Source organism: Sardina pilchardus, chromosome 14, assembly GCF_963854185.1.
Source record: "Sardina pilchardus chromosome 14, fSarPil1.1, whole genome shotgun sequence".
NCBI classification, from domain to species: Eukaryota; Metazoa; Chordata; class Actinopteri; order Clupeiformes; family Clupeidae; genus Sardina; species Sardina pilchardus.
Window position 1 is genome coordinate 21495147 of NC_085007.1, and position 16045 is coordinate 21511191.

Consider the following 16045-nt stretch of genomic DNA (forward strand, 5'->3'; position numbering starts at 1 on the left):
TTGCTTTTGACACCCTGAGACGACTGCTGTCCTTAGCCCAGAACAAAATGTCCATCGGGTGACCAATGGCTGCCTTCCTGACGCCATTCAGAGCGACAATGGCCTTAGATGGCTCCCCTACAGCCAACTCAATGGGCCTGGGTCATGTGACCTCCAGGACTCTGTGCCACACCTTGTGGAGCTGCAGTTACTGGAAGATCTGAGGAGATGGCCAGATTTGTTGGTCATCTCCCCCCACCCCATCCCTCCAGGGCAATTTCTATAGGTCAAGGTGAGAGCTATAAGCAAAGAGCTTTAAGCCGTATTACAGCCATGTTATATGTCCAAAGTAGGCCATTATGTTTTGCTTACCTGTTAGGGTCAACTGACTGTAAAGAACACAAAGTAAATGCAATCAACCTTGCAGTCAACTGAGAAACACTGCACGAAGCATAAGCTCAGCTTTCTACTGCACCACATCCATAACATAGGCATTAACCCTCTCTGGTAGATATCGACCATAGGATGACTCAATCTAGCACAGTGGTTCTCATACTTGTTCCATCATTCTCCTTTAGATCATTATTCTTTACTTTAGTGATGGGAAATGCTCAAGCCCTTCCTGATCCCATCATCACCACAGCCAAATTGTAACGTTAAATTAGTGTTGTCACATTTTGGCTCCATTTCACATTTCCTGTCTCAGTCCCCTGAATCTGATATTGTTTCAATTTATACGTAGGCCTGTTTATGACCCCTATGTGGGGCTATTTGATTTTGAATGTATTGTGCTATCTCACGTGTAAAATATAGGCAATAATAAACATAGCCCCCCAAGAAGACATACCTCCTGCTGTTTGTGGTGCCCCCCCCCCATTCATGTGTCTATTCCCCACTAGTGAGGCTCCACTTGAGAACCACATCTTTTGCATTGCTGATGGAAATTCCCCAGAGACCAGAACACTGACCTTCCTGTCCCCTAGTGCATTCATTTTGAGAAGAGACACTTGAGGATACTGGTGGATAGACACCAATGGAGTTTAACCAGACTCATCACAAACAAATTACAATGGTATTCTTTTAATTGTTTCAATGTTTATTTTTCGGTCTTGCATGTACAAATATATAAAATGTGACACAATCAAAATTTTCTGGGAATATACATCAGTAGATCAAGTTTTTTCTATTTCATTTTATGACCTTAATTAGTACATGAAGACATAATTTAGTTAAAGAGAAGTGGTACTTTAGGGGATTCTGATCAGTTTCTAACTGATATGTTTAGATATATTTGAAAGATCAATTAACATTTCCTTGGACAAGGGTGAAAATGTATATCAGGAAAATATGTAGAATCTAATTCAAACTAAACACCATATAATGTAGACACGTATCATGTTGATTTGTAAAAAAAAAAAAAATTCACAGCTTAGCTGCAAGCTTTCTCGAACCTTTATCCAATCTATCTCATGGCTTCGGCTTGTTTTGTCATTGCAGAGTAGACATGATACGTTTGACCAATAAATACTTGATCTGATTTCAACCTCTGCTCTACCTTAACACAGTAATTAGGTCTGAGAAAAGGGAGAAGAGAATGCAGACAGAGGCAGACAGAGGGAGCAGAATTATACATCAGATTGACAGGATGATCGACTGATGCATTTTTATGTGTGGTAATAGTGTGCATAAAACGAGAGAGTTAGAGAGAAAGAGAAACAATGATGATCCGGAGAAACAGTAGGCGCATCCAGAGAGGGTTAATGCAGAGTGAGAGGCGCAAACGTTCCACCCTTTCCACGTTCAGCTTTCGCAAAGGGGGGGGGGGGGGGGGGGGGGGGAATCCCCCTTTAAGCAGACCTAGAAAGTAACGTTACATTCAAACTGAACTGCTTGCCAATCTGACAGAGATCGATATCCCACTATGACGTCTTTGCGACACGCCTCTTTAAGCAGACAGGAAATGTTCAAATTTGGCTTCCATAGAGATGCATTGTGTTGCTCTATCTTGTCAGTAATGAAGGATCTTTGGCGCATCCACACCATGAGGGACATTCCAGAATTCTTTTTAGAACGGTCAGAGGAAATGCCCCCTTTTTTTGTTGTTTGTTTATACCCACAATGCAGTGCAGCTAGTAACTAGCACTCATAGAACATGGACAGTAAACACTAAGTTGTTGGTGTCTCAACTTAGTGAGTCATGAGATCATGACTTACAGTATTTCCAGGTCACATAAAGATAGCACGACAGGATGACAGTGTTCTGATATCAGTGATAGATGAGAAATATCAAAAACACGGAATTATACCTCTAAGTACTCTACTGTCAAAAGAACAAATAATAATGCCAGTAAAGCAAGTCCAAGACCACAGAAGACAACAGGGAAAAACTAAAGCGAGAGAGAGAGAGAGAGAGAGAGAGAGAGAGAGCGCGAGTGAGTTGTGAATACAGTTTGACTCCTCACAAATATTCAGTATTCATGACAAGTCCATATGAATCTGTTTATTATTCTTTTGTGTCAGTTTCCCTATTACGTTTGTTCTAAGGGGCATCTGTAACATAGGGCATCAGGTGAGGTTTGGGTATTTGAACTGCAATCAGCGCCTGTGTGTGTGTGTGTGTGTGTGTATCCAGGTCACTTGTGAATCTTCTGCTGGCTTAGATTGGAGTCATCAAACAGTGGGTTCTTCACCTCTAGCTCTCCAGTCTGTAAGAGATACACACCAGAAGGTCAAAACACATATCAGAACCATGCATGCGGTTAACAATAAGATTTGGGACTTTTCTTACCGGCGCTAGTCCTGGACACTCATACACAGTGAAGTCCCCCTCCTCATTTTCCTCATCAGATGTAGCACCCGACTCAGACACTCGTGGATGGTCCTTATGTCTAACCACACACAAACAACACACACACACACACACACACACACACACACACACACACACACACACACACACACACACACACACACACACACACACACACACACACACACACACACACACACACACACACACACACACACACACACACACACACACACACACACACACACACACACACGAATTGAGAACTGAACATTTACTTGCCAGAATACAGAGACCCCATTTATCTTATTTCCCTGTTTACGTGAACCAGCCTGAGCTGCTGTGCCCTCCATCACAGCACCCCATATCATCACCACGTTTGAGCTGATGATTGGAAACCTGTTAACCAAACGTATCCCCTCCCTCCTCACACATACAGTAGCACTAACACATGTGTACATACACAGTGAGGCACTACATGCAAATGTAGATATGTGCCAAGAACATTACGTTTAGATCGGCACACCAAACCACATTTAAGTTCTCAGAAACACGTCTTCAGTTCTTACTTCCCCTGCCTATAGCGGCAGACAGTTTCTGTTCCCATTATAAGTAACTCCATCACAGCTTCTACGTATAGTATACATCTCTGGACGGTCTCTGCTCCTCTTAAGAGTAACCCCACCATAGCTTCTATGCATTCGCATCAAGGACAGCCTTTGTTATGAGCTCCCTGACACCATCCATACATCTCTAGAGAGGCTGTGTTTCCATTATGGGCAAGCCCACTACAGACACCATCTAAACCACACATTTATCCACTATCTAGCTTTGTTTTGAGTTTTGAAACTGAAAGACTGAAGAGTTTGATTGTGTGTGTGCATGTGTGTGTGGGTGTGTGCATGTGTGCGTGCGTGTGTGTGTGTGTGTGTGTGTGTGCGGTAAGCAGAATCAAAGACTTACTTTTCCAGTGAGAGCATCTGCTGCTTCTGATGTTGGTAGTGATACATCTGGGCACTCTGGGCCAGATCTTTATCTCCGGACCGCTGCACCAGCCAAGACAGACAGACAGACACATAAAACAACACAATTCTGCTTTATGGGGTCATTTCAAAATAAACATCACTACTATCATACCACTACTGTTACAACAGCAGGGTTATAAAGTCATCACTGCCTCATTACTACCAACGATCTAGAATTCATATATAGAAGTCACCAAATACAAACTTCACTCTCAAATAGAAAAAGCTTTTGTGCCAGTAACTGATCAAAATTTATACAATGGGGTCATAATTGCCTACTGGTTTGCCTTGGTGATTTGTCTCAGTCACACATAAGTATACTGAATAATGTGCGCTAAGCAGTGCACTGTGTTATGCAGTCTGAGACTGTAATGAATAATGTGCGGGTGAGTTCTGAGGACTAATGAATAAACTATTAGGCCTATATATGTATGATGAGGCCCTACCTTAGTTCCATTGGCTGTGGTCATCTTGACTGGGCCTGCGGTTCCGAATGCGGGGTAGTCGACCTTCTGCGCCAGTCGTGATTCTCTCTGCAGTCTAAGGAGAGGGTGAAAATAGTGTCTTTGTCATGTGGTTTATCCCGAGGTTTGTGTTAGATACAGTGAAGTGCATGTGTGTAAAGTGCATATGTGTGAGATGAAGTAAGATTGTCAGTATTATTTTGTGTGTGTGTGTGTGTTCAAAACAAATCCACTCACTTCACCCAGAAGACAGTTGCGAAGATCATAGATATTGTTCCAACGATGATACAGATGGAGATTACAACTAAAGAGACAGACAGAGACAGAGAGAGAGAGATAGAGAGAGAGAGACACAGAGAGACAGAAAGAGTGTGAGCAAAAGAACCACATCAGAGAGGATGCCACACAAAGACTCTGTGAGAGGCTTATCAAAAAGAAGGACAAAGAGCAATACAATGGCAATGGCAGGCCCCAGAGCCTCTGAGCAGAGGAGCTCTGCTTCCTCCGACATCAAGACCAGTGTCTCTGATGTGTCCTCCACACCTCAGATCACTCGACAGAAGGCCCTTTCTGCCTTTCTTGACTACTCCAAAGAGAACTAAGTCTTTTGGTTCATTCCCCCAGCTGCTTGTCTGCCTAAGCATCTGAACAATGAAGCAACAGCACACTGACACGGACTCCATATGGGCCTTCCCTAATCAGCACTGCTAAAACCGTCTTTTCTACCGACATTTCTACCGTCTCTACTGCGCTACAGTCATTTGGTGTCCAGTGTCCATTGACGATAATATTAGCACTTAAAGCAACACTAAAGCACTTTTCCTCTGTCGCACACACACTATTTGTTTATCCAGCAAACAAACAATGTCCACAGACAAGGTAGAGTATGTTGCATGGTTTTATGAAAGTGTGGTGTATTGCGAATATCGATGAATTTTGACATCGAAGTCAAATTTGTCGTTTCTTATGTTTCATCAAACTACAGATACGCTACCCGATCTGGTAAAGTTACATTGTGCGGTTATAGATGATAGAGGGCCGCAAAGTGAAAGCAGAAGTGCCGTTCACCCTGTTACGAGTTGATGAACCACTGAAATGATAATGGAAACATTATTTTAAGGTATGAGAAACTCTTAAGTGTTGCTTTAATAATATACTTAATAATACTTTATCCACCCAACGCACATCTGGCAGGAATACAACCATTTATGTTTTTTTTTGTGGAGATTTTTGCACAGGCCTTGGTATCCTGTGGCAGGCAGCACACTTACTGACGAGCATGGTGTCTCTGGAGAGGTTGGACAGGGAGCCGGGCCCGTTGCGGCCCACTTGGGTGAGGGGCAGCGGGGGGTTGGGGGTCTGGTGGGTCGGGGTGGACGGGCCCGGCGTGGTGGTCGGCTGGAGAACAGCGCGCTGCTGGGCATCTCCATCTGTCCGAGACCCGGCCGTCACCTGAGATGGCGAAACTGTGCGTGTTTTGTGTGTGTATGTGGATGTGTGTGGATGTGTGTGGATGTGTGTGGATGTGTGTGATGGGGAACAGTGGTGGGTAGAGAAAAGAACAGGGTGGAGAACCAGAGAGATAAAAATGTAAATAATGACCCGCTGGTATTGAAAATAACATGCTTTAGTAGCTGTATGTTGAAAACATCTCTTCGTTACTAATAGGCAACATGTTACAACCACATTTTAGCATCATAGCCACTATCACTCAGTATAGTCCAGTTTGTTCTCAGGCCACCAACCTGATTGCTTGTCTTTGGGCAATTGCTGTTTGGCAATGACAGAGGACAAGAAGTCAATTTCTTCATCCAAGTCTGAATAGGAAGTTTCTGTGAAAAAGAGGAGAGGGCGTGTCATTTCGTGTAGTAACACTTGTGAGGCAACTCTTTAAGGAACTCAGACAACACATGACAACACATGACTTCATAGCATGATTCAGACTTTGAGCACCCTGATTTGACTGAAAGTACCCTCAATTGTCCCCAAAATGCAACTAACTGTGCCCTACATCTGATCACATTTCAATTGCCTGTGTGAGCGTTGGGTGTGTTGTAACAAGCACTTTGTGTGTGTGTGTGTGTGTGTGTGTGTGTGTGTGTGTGTGTGTGTGTGTGTGTGTGTGTGTGTGTGTGTGTCTGTGTGTGTGCTGCAGTCATCTTGTTGTGTGCTTGAGAGTGTGCCAGAGAGTGTGTTTGTTTGTGGGTGCAGTGAAAAGGAGAACAGTGGAGGTGTATGGTTTAACAACACTGACAGCCAGACAGCAACACACATTCCAGGACTACAAGGGACCTCCCCATGGCAACCATGACCAGGAGTGTGTGTGTGGCCAAGGCAGGGAGCTCCGCAGGGAGCTTTGGTGATCAGCACACACACACACACACACACACACACACACACACACACACTGAGAAACAAGTGTGTAACTTAAACCACAAAAGAATAGTCATATCACGCTCTACTGATGATGCTAACAAATGTGTGTGTGTGTGTGCGTGTGTGTGTGTGTGTGTGTGTGTGTGTGTGTGTGTGTATGTGTGTGAGTGTAATATACATGCATATTGCAAGCACATTCACATTAACACGACTTATCGAGTGCAATGCATCACCACCACTGGGCGAGAGTTCAGAGACCTCTGCATTGTGTTGTAGACCGTAAACAACACATGCAGCATGACACACTTCCTGACCAAGTGATCTGAAACGCAACGGCTTCCTCAGACTAAATGCAGCTTCTGTACCACGGGCATCTGAATCGGAAGACACCAACACATGGCCTACGGTTTAGTTTGTGGTGTATGTCTATCATACTGTTTATCTATCATCTATCTATCTATCTATCTAGTTTGCCGTGTATGAGTTTATCATCCTGTTTACATTGTAGTGTATGTTGTGTGTGGTGTCTTAAGCTGCTGGGACCTTGAATTTTAAATTTTTTTAAAATTATCTATCTATATTCAGTAATTTCCTGTGTATTAGCCGCATTGTGTAAGCCGAAGGACAGTGTTTTGTGCAGGCAAACTATATTAATACCATATTAACTGCCCCTGTGTATTAAACTCATAGCTGAAGAAATTTAAGCAAAATCAATGTATAAGCCGCGGCTAATAGTTGGGAAATTACAGTATCTATCTATCTATCTATCTATCTATCTAGTTTGCCATTAACCCCGCGCGGGGTGGGTCCGCCGGCCACTCCAGTGGACGGTGATTTACTGTGTATTTGTTTACGCTCCAGAAGGCCGGCCATCTGCCTGCCGTAACGGCCAGGAGATGATGTGACAGCACTTTCACTGAGGGGGGCTTTGTCTCGACTCAGCAGACCCCCGACCACCACCACCACCTAAGAAAGAGATCCCTCCACTGTATAGAGAGGGGTCCACAGCAGGAGACTGGGGAGGTGGGCTCAGCCATCTGCAGTGGCCAGGAAAAGGGATGGGTCTTGGTGTGGGTAGCACTTCCAGTGTATGGGTGTGCTCTGCCAAGTTTTGCAAGCGCGGTGAGTTTCTCAATCAAATGTGTGAAACTGTAAATAGGCTACTTGCGCGAAAGGCGCGAAAGGCTCTCAGTTGTGGCCACTTTTTCCCTTCACAGACTCAGTGGGCCATAAAAGTTGTCATGGTGCAAAAAAAAAAGTACAGATACGATAACATTCCTACATCAGTGGCAGTGACTACACACAATCTACAGAAGATTCAAAAGTAAAGCACTCAGGCGATGGAGACAGAAAATGCTCTGAACTTCTACAAACAGTATGAGCAAGTGCCATTCCTCTGACTAACACTGCCCTCCATTGGTAACAGCGAAAAAGGCAATTACCAATAACAATGGCAAGCCTCACCCCGTATATCCAACAGTAATACCAACAGTATTCCCTTCCATACAATGCGCTACATAATATTACCGTAATTTCCCGACTATTAGCCGCGGCTTATACATTGATTTTGCCAAATGTCTTCAGCTATGAGGTTAATACACAGGAAAAGTTAATATGGTATCATGGTTTTGCTTCTTTTAACTTGCATAAAACACTGTTCTGTGGCTTATACACAATGCGGCCTATATGCAGGAAATTACTGTAACCAGACCATAAATGCATGGAATAATCCATGGTCATGTCATTATCAAAGAGAAAACCTGACAGATCCTGCACAACAACTATCCCTTCGTCACACACACTGGCACTGTTGGCTTTGTCCAGCTCAATCTGAATGTCTCCTGATGGGCGGATATGAGAGAACCCAAACAAGGTGGATGAGTACTTTGTGTTGAATGTTTGTCTTCATAACATTGGCTCCCATTACAGGGATTAAATGCAACCATGTGCGGAGGGCCCTGGCAGAGTAAATAGTAGCTGTCATGCAATAGGCAGTGGCGATCCTCACATGGCCCTGTCCTGAGCATGTGCTTTAAGTGGGCAGGCACAATGAGTGTGTTTGAATGCCTTTGTGATTCATGCAAGACAAATGACCAGCAGTCCAACAGACGTCATTACATCAGCAATATTTACTCATTTGCTCCTCTTGTCCAGATAATACACTGGCACACAACTGGCGCGTGTGCGCACACACACACACACACACACACACACACACACACACACACACACACACACACGCATTGAAAAGTTAGCCTTTAATCCTTTATGCATGACAATGCAAAGTTTACTAGTGTATCGCCACTGGCAAGTGCAGCTCTTCACTGTTTGCCCAGCACAGCACACTCCCTCATAGCTAATAGACTTTAGTGATCTAATACAAAAACACATAGTTGTGACATTCTTCTGTGGTGTCCTCAACCATGCTTATGGTTATGGTATCAAGAAGATGCTTTTGTCCAACTACATACAGACAGACACCTCAAACCCTTCAACTTTAGCCCAAAGTGGGTAATTCCACTGACACCACTAGGGCATTGCTATATCAACATTAGAACGGAGTATGAAACTAGAGGAAGGGTCTTGAAGTGCCTGGTTGCTAATGGTAGCTCAGATTGGTATTAGGAGCAAAGTCTAATTGAACTGCCAGAGGATATTACGCACTAGCAGTCAGAAGAAGGGGGATTTTCAGGCAAGCACAGGCAACATCAAGCATGCAAAGCACATATTCAGACACCTAAGCACACAAAACTAACCGCCTAAACATTAGGGAAACGTAATTAAAACTCCAAATCCAGGAAGTAATATGGGATGATTTTCAACAGAAGGATCTACATGGTGTGTGCCACCACCAGGCTGAGGCATTTCTGGAGACTCATAGCGTGTGGCTACACAACCATGCTGTCCTCTTAGACAATTACAATTTAGCTGAGAGAGAGAGAGGCACAGAGATGGAAAGATTAATGACTGCACGTGTGTGTGGCCACAGACTTACACAAGCAGGCACTATAGCACTCTCGGTCTGATTAAATTTGCCATTGGCCATGTGCTGTGTGTGTGTGTGTGTGAGTGTGTGAGAGAGAGTGTGTGTGTGTGTGTGTGTGTGTGTGTGTGTGTGTGTGTATGCTTGAGTGTCTTCAGAGGGAGGATTAAAACATCAGCTCTAGATCAGATTGGTGCAGATGCGCCAGTGTTTTCAGCTCGAGGGAATCTCTCTCTGGTCGAGAAACAGAACGCCAAAGTTGGGAATAGAGACGTGGAAGGAAGAAAGACAACAGGAAAGCCTTCCATCTTACTCCTCTTTCTTCTCCACTTCTGCTGCAGCTCTTTTTTACTCTTTTCCTCTCTGATGGATAAACAACTCTGTCCGACATTTTTGACAGCGACTCAAGGGAAACATTTAAAAGAGAATCACAGCGTTTTTTCGGATAGATCTCGATTTCTCGAGGTCACAGTGTAGTGTTAGTATGAAATAAAACAGGGAAAAAAACCCCAGATAAAACAACCAGGCAGCTACAGTGCTACACACTGGGGGCAACTTTACAATGCCCCCCAGAGAGTAGCATCCTAGCTGCCTGGCTCCTATAGCTGTTGGCTGCAGCAACTCAAGCTTGATTCATTTGTTGTGCTTCTTATAGCCAGAACTCCTCGAGAAACAGAGATATACATGACAAATCGCCAGAGTTGCCCTTTAAGGGCCAGAACTCCTCGAGAAACAGAGATATACGTGACAAATCGCCAGAGTTGCCCTTTAAGGCTACAGCACGTGTACAGGTATGTATAACACCACCCTTAGTCCACCACACTGCACTGCACCACAGTAAACGTGGCCAAAGAACCTCCATCTGTTTCTCTCAATTCCCCTCTCTGTCTCCGTCATGTGATAAGAGGAGCACAGAGCTCTTTGAGGAGTGTGGAAGGCGGGAATCACATTAGCCAGCGGCAAGCGGCAGGTTTCCTATAGTTCTCTAATGGCTCGGCAGCGGACTGGTGACAACGCTGGCGTAACGCTAGCGTTGAACAAGCTGGGCGCAGAACTTGGTTCAACTTTCAAGCGCAATGCTCGCCTCAGCAATGTCAGTTTTAGAATGTTCAGGTATTTTGACCAATCAGATTCGCCATAAGAACGCAACAACAAAGATTGTCTAGTTACTAAGATGAATTATAAACCATCTCTGGTAACAACGTTGACCGCTAGAGTTACTTAGAAATGAGAGAGAACGTCTTGGATTATCATTATTATTATTATTATGGTCTGGAGTGTTGCGTTACACTTGTCGCTAACTATATGATCCCTGTCTAAGTCTCTGACTAACTGCTGGTGTAGGAAAGGCCTTACTGACTGATCTGTCATGCACAGTCCCAAGCCACAGAGCACCTTATCTCCACAGCTCCATATCCTGACCAACCCTATCACCGACATGAATTAAACACCAGAACAATACTGCATTATTCTAAATGGTGTGATACCCATGAGGCTTTTGGCCTAGAGTAGTGTGCGTTCTGGTGTGTGTGTGTCTGTGAAAGAACCATATGTATCCAAGCTACCCAAATAACAAACATCCTATTTTCATGACGCGCTCTACTTTTAGCCTGGAGACCAGACTCTCTTTTTTCGTAGAGAGTCTGGCCTAGATCCATTGGCAAACATTTATTTCCTAGTTTGTGGACGCTTGTCTGAAGTTTGAATTCATAGGAGTTAAATCACTAAGGCTACTCTACTTTAACAATATGCAGGATTTTTTCTCAACATTTACAAGATCCATGAGAACATGTTTAAATGAGAAAATGTCGATCCAAAAAAGGAATTACCATTGCATGTAAATGTTCACCATGTACCTTCCACAATGAATAGCTCATTACCCTTACGTGACTGGTAAACGTAACTGGTATCATTACAAACATTATTCTGTACCCTAAAACTGGCATATTTGATGACATTGTGTCATGTAACGTTGTACACACATTGTATTGATGGTGCTATTACAGTACCGTTTGTACTGTTTGCCATATCCGTTCCAGTGTCACATATTTTATCCATGTTTTATTCCTTTTAACAAATGCTCTCCTACAGTAAAGAATTCATGAGCAGTATATGTGTGTGTGTGTGTGTGTGTGTGTGTGTGACCTTACCAGGACGGTGGTGTCTTCGGATCACACACTTCCCCTCCTCATCCTCCTCGAATGGCGTGTGGCAGGGCCCACAGCGGGTGGAGCCTGACTGGCAGAACTCCCGCTTCTCCCGGGCACAGTCTATATGATGAGGGCATCGCTTCGCTGTGGGGCCACAGAAATAGACAGAGCGAGAGAGAGAGAGAGAGAGATTGAGAAAGAGAGAGAGAGAGAGAAAGAGAGAGGGAGATAGAGAGAGGAGGAGAGGGAGAGAGAAGAGAGAGAGAGAAAGAGAGAGGGAGAGAGAGGAGAGAGAGAAAGAGAGAGAGGGAGAGAGAGAGAGATAGAGAGAGGAGGAGAGGGTTTTGTTACCAACTGAGGCACAACTGCTATAAACAATTATTACAGCTCACAAAATCCTTCTCTTGTTGTATGGCGCGATTCAAAGATCACCTTGTGGTTCTCCTCAGGTAGCCTATCCAAAAATATCACATTTAGACAAAAGCCCTGAGTTCACACAATGTGCTTCAGGTCAAATGGAGCCGAAATCCCTCAGAGGAGCAGAGCAACAGATCCAATCAACTACTTTGTTAAACAACTACCCATAATGTGAGGTGGCCACCAAAGAGATTGGATGGAGAGATAGCAGAAAGGAACACACACACACACACACACACACACACACACACACACACACACACACACACACACACACACACACACACACACACACACACACACACACACACACACACACACACACACACACACACACACACACACACACACACACGAAAGAGAGAGAAAGAGATCATGTAACATGTCACCATTGTTTCTCTATTAGACCACACAGAAATGGCAGAATGGTCAGCATCACATGTCCACTGAAGTTTCAGCGACAAAAAAAACAGGATCATCTGGTAAAAATAACATCTGCTTCAATGATGGCAAACAGACCCGCTTATCGCATTACAGTCACCAAAGGTGGGCTGGAGCACACATGAACGTACACATACACCCACACACCTACGCACAAACACACCCACGCACAAACACATTATATGGTATGGCACCACCTGCACTACTGCGCTGTGCGCAAGTCATGTTCTATTATACAATAAGAGCACCAACTAGCAGAGCTTGTGTATGATTATTATGATATGATATCTGGATGACAGTATATTATGATAGAGTCATCACATGAATACCCTTTCCTCAACAGGCCTCTTTTTTAGACGTTCCTGTTATCTTTCTGTAGGCAATCACTCCTTTTCTAATCTCGGTTTGCAATCTACTCTTTTCCGGCCTGCTGTGCACCCCCGTAAGTGTGTCTAGAGCCCCATGGAGACGAAATGGAGAAAATGGGTCATAAGTGTGTGCGCATATGAGTGTGTGTGTGTGTGTGTGTGTGTGTGTGTGTGTGTGTGTGTGTGTGCGAGAGAGCGAGAGATTGCGTGTTTGTGTATGTGTGTAAGAGAGAGATAGAGAGAGAGATTGTGTGTGTGTACTGTATGTGCGTGTGTGTGTGTGAGAGATTGTGTGTGTGTGTGTGTGTGTGTGTGTGTGTGTGTGTGTGTGAGAGCGAGAGAGATTGTGTGCGTGTGTGTCTGTGTGTGTATGTATGTGTGCGTAGAAACCTCCCAGGTGCGGGCCTGTTCTTGAGAGGTTTAATGGGGTTAGTCTGAGTGAAGCAGTGAGTCACTGTTCTAATGCAACGGCTCCTGCGGAACATCCTACATTTCCCAGACCTCTGCTTCTCTTAATCACCCCCTCCGTCACCGGCCCCACTTCCTGGGGCTGACCTGAGATCTGTGCGGTGACACGATGGACAGATTAATGATCTGTGCAAAGTGAACGTCACACCTCATGGCAGAATATGACAAAAGATCCTGCCCATCAGTCTCTTAACAGATGTCAGATTTAAGTAAAACCAAAAACACATGAAAACAACCAATCCACAATGTGTGCCATATACAGGGAGACTGGGAAACCAGTCAGCGCTCTTGGTAAGCTTTAAGGTTATGTCTTCGACCATAACCCCCTCCCTGACACACACACACACACACACACACACACACACACACTTAAAAGGCCCTGAGAGGACACTCAAGTGGGTTCTCTTGAGAGCACTCTTACTCTCATACACGTGCAAACACAACACACACACACACACACACACACTGACACAGTAAATGCTGTGCATTCATGACATCCATTTCGGTGAGTAGGGAAGTGCAGAAGAATGGGACTAATATCCACTCACATGGATTTGCACATGCGTGCGTGCGTGCGTGCGTGCGTGCGTGCGTGCGTGCGTGCGTGCGTGCGTGCGCGTGCATGCACACACACACACACACACACAAACCTCTATAGGAAAACAGAAATTCGATGAAATTCAATTTTCATAAATCCTGATCCATCTGTGTGTCTGGTGAGCAGGTCACTAATGCCCATTAGTCGGAGGGGGGGTTGGGGGGCGGGAGGGTGTGACACACAGGGTAAGAGGACCGGCTGCATCCATCACTGGGACGGGAACAGGGATATGCAAGGTGATGCTGACAGTAGAGGTGAAATAGGCAATACAAGAGGGAAGGAAACCAAGACAAACAAAGGCTTGAGACACAAAATGCAACTCGGAGAATGATTTGTGCAATCTTTGGCTCGGTAAGTGGAACGATCAATAAACAGCCACCAGTCAAATGATCCATCGCCTTCTCCCTGCGGTCTTCCATTACAGACTTAGGATCCATTACAGACAGTGATACACTGTTGCTTACACCAAAAATTCCAATTTAAAAGTATGAATACCAGTAAAAACTGCTAAGTGCCAACAACGAAATCAAATATACAAACACAAAGTCCCCAAAAAAACAAAAACAAAACGTCCTGAAGTGCCATACACATACGATAGCATTAAATACATTATCATGTGGACTCCTCTGAAAATATGTGACAGAGGCTCACTACACTGCACTGCACTGCACTTGAACCTGACCCAGACAACACTGTCCTGGCGAGGCAGATGGGGCGGGCGACCGAGAGCAGATTCAGTGATAATCGCAGAAGGATATGCAGAGGCAGACAGACAGAAGATCAGATGACATCTCATCTAAAAACAGAAAACTATTTAGTTGCTGAACCAGACAAACCCAAAACGGAGAGTGGCATGAGGATGATCCCATCAGCAGCCAGGCAGGCTGGCTGACTCGTATCATGCCATTCAAACATCCAATTGTCACTAAAGTCTCTTGCAATAACAAAAATCGGTATACCTTGAAGAGCATTAAGTGAACATTGTCTTCTGGACACAGATATAGCTGGCACGGCATTCTGTAAACGCAACTGGTATCATTACAAACATTCTTCTGTGCCCTAAAACTGACATATTTTATGACATTGTATCATGTAACGTCATAGCAAGCTCTAGAGAAATGTGCGAGGTGCTCAGTGGGGTACAGCTGAGACACACTGATAGCGTTATTACTGGAACATTCCGTTTGTACCGTACACAGGCAGGCTGAGTCACCGTAAAATATCATGCAATTCAAACATTCAATTGTCACTAGTGTCTTAAAATAACAAAAATCTGTATACCTTGAAGAGCATTGAGGTAAACATTGTCTTCTGATGACAGACACACCTGGCACAGCGTTCTATGAGACATCTCAGAGACACAGAGACTAAGCTGTGGACACAAGAACATTTGAGTTCAGGTAGTTCACTCCCATGCATGCGGCCAGAGCAATTCAATGAGGTGCTCCAACGAGCCTCCGTTCGAGGTAGCCAAGGGATAGCGTTGGGACACAATGGCAGGCCAGGTAGGTTTATGAGAGGGCTTACACTAAAGGCACTCCAGTTGATGGCTCGGTAGTGCTCCTCCTGTTCAATTTCAGAGCAATTCAGCGGCTCGCTTTTGCGCCCCCTTGAATCTTCCCCAGATACCTCACGTTTTTCATAATGACATGTTGCCAGGCAACGGCACTCCTCAGGGTCTTAAAAAATGAGAAAGACTAAAGTGAAGGCACTCCTATTCATTCTCTTTCTCTCTCTCTCTCTCTCTCTCTCTCTCTCTCTCTGGCTCACTCCATCAGTCTCATACACACGTCTCATCAGGAATAGCCAAACACACATGTAGGGTAATTGTGATAGCACCAATCACCCATCATCACCATCAACAGCTCAGCTGTAGAAAGTCTGGTTTATTGGCATCGCACTCACAGAGGATCTCACCTGGGACATGCCGTGTTCTCTCCTGTGTTCTGTGGTCAAAACAGCCCATC

General features: G+C 44.6%; 1 protein-coding gene across 1 annotated transcript in view; it reads right to left on the bottom strand.

Moving 5' to 3' along the window:
* Nucleotides 1–1054: 1054 nt before the first annotated feature.
* npdc1a (neural proliferation, differentiation and control, 1a) overlaps nucleotides 1055–16045 on the bottom strand; it is a 26083-nt gene continuing 11092 nt past the window's right edge. Inside the window, exons 2-9 of the mRNA XM_062554459.1 lie at nucleotides 11787–11930; nucleotides 6023–6109; nucleotides 5549–5743; nucleotides 4515–4581; nucleotides 4260–4353; nucleotides 3752–3834; nucleotides 2768–2867; nucleotides 1055–2684 (exon numbers count right to left, since the gene is read on the bottom strand). Of these exons, the coding sequence (XP_062410443.1) occupies nucleotides 2613–2684; nucleotides 2768–2867; nucleotides 3752–3834; nucleotides 4260–4353; nucleotides 4515–4581; nucleotides 5549–5743; nucleotides 6023–6109; nucleotides 11787–11930 (842 nt within the window). The 3' untranslated portion in view covers nucleotides 1055–2612. The remainder of the gene's footprint in view (nucleotides 2685–2767; nucleotides 2868–3751; nucleotides 3835–4259; nucleotides 4354–4514; nucleotides 4582–5548; nucleotides 5744–6022; nucleotides 6110–11786; nucleotides 11931–16045) is intronic.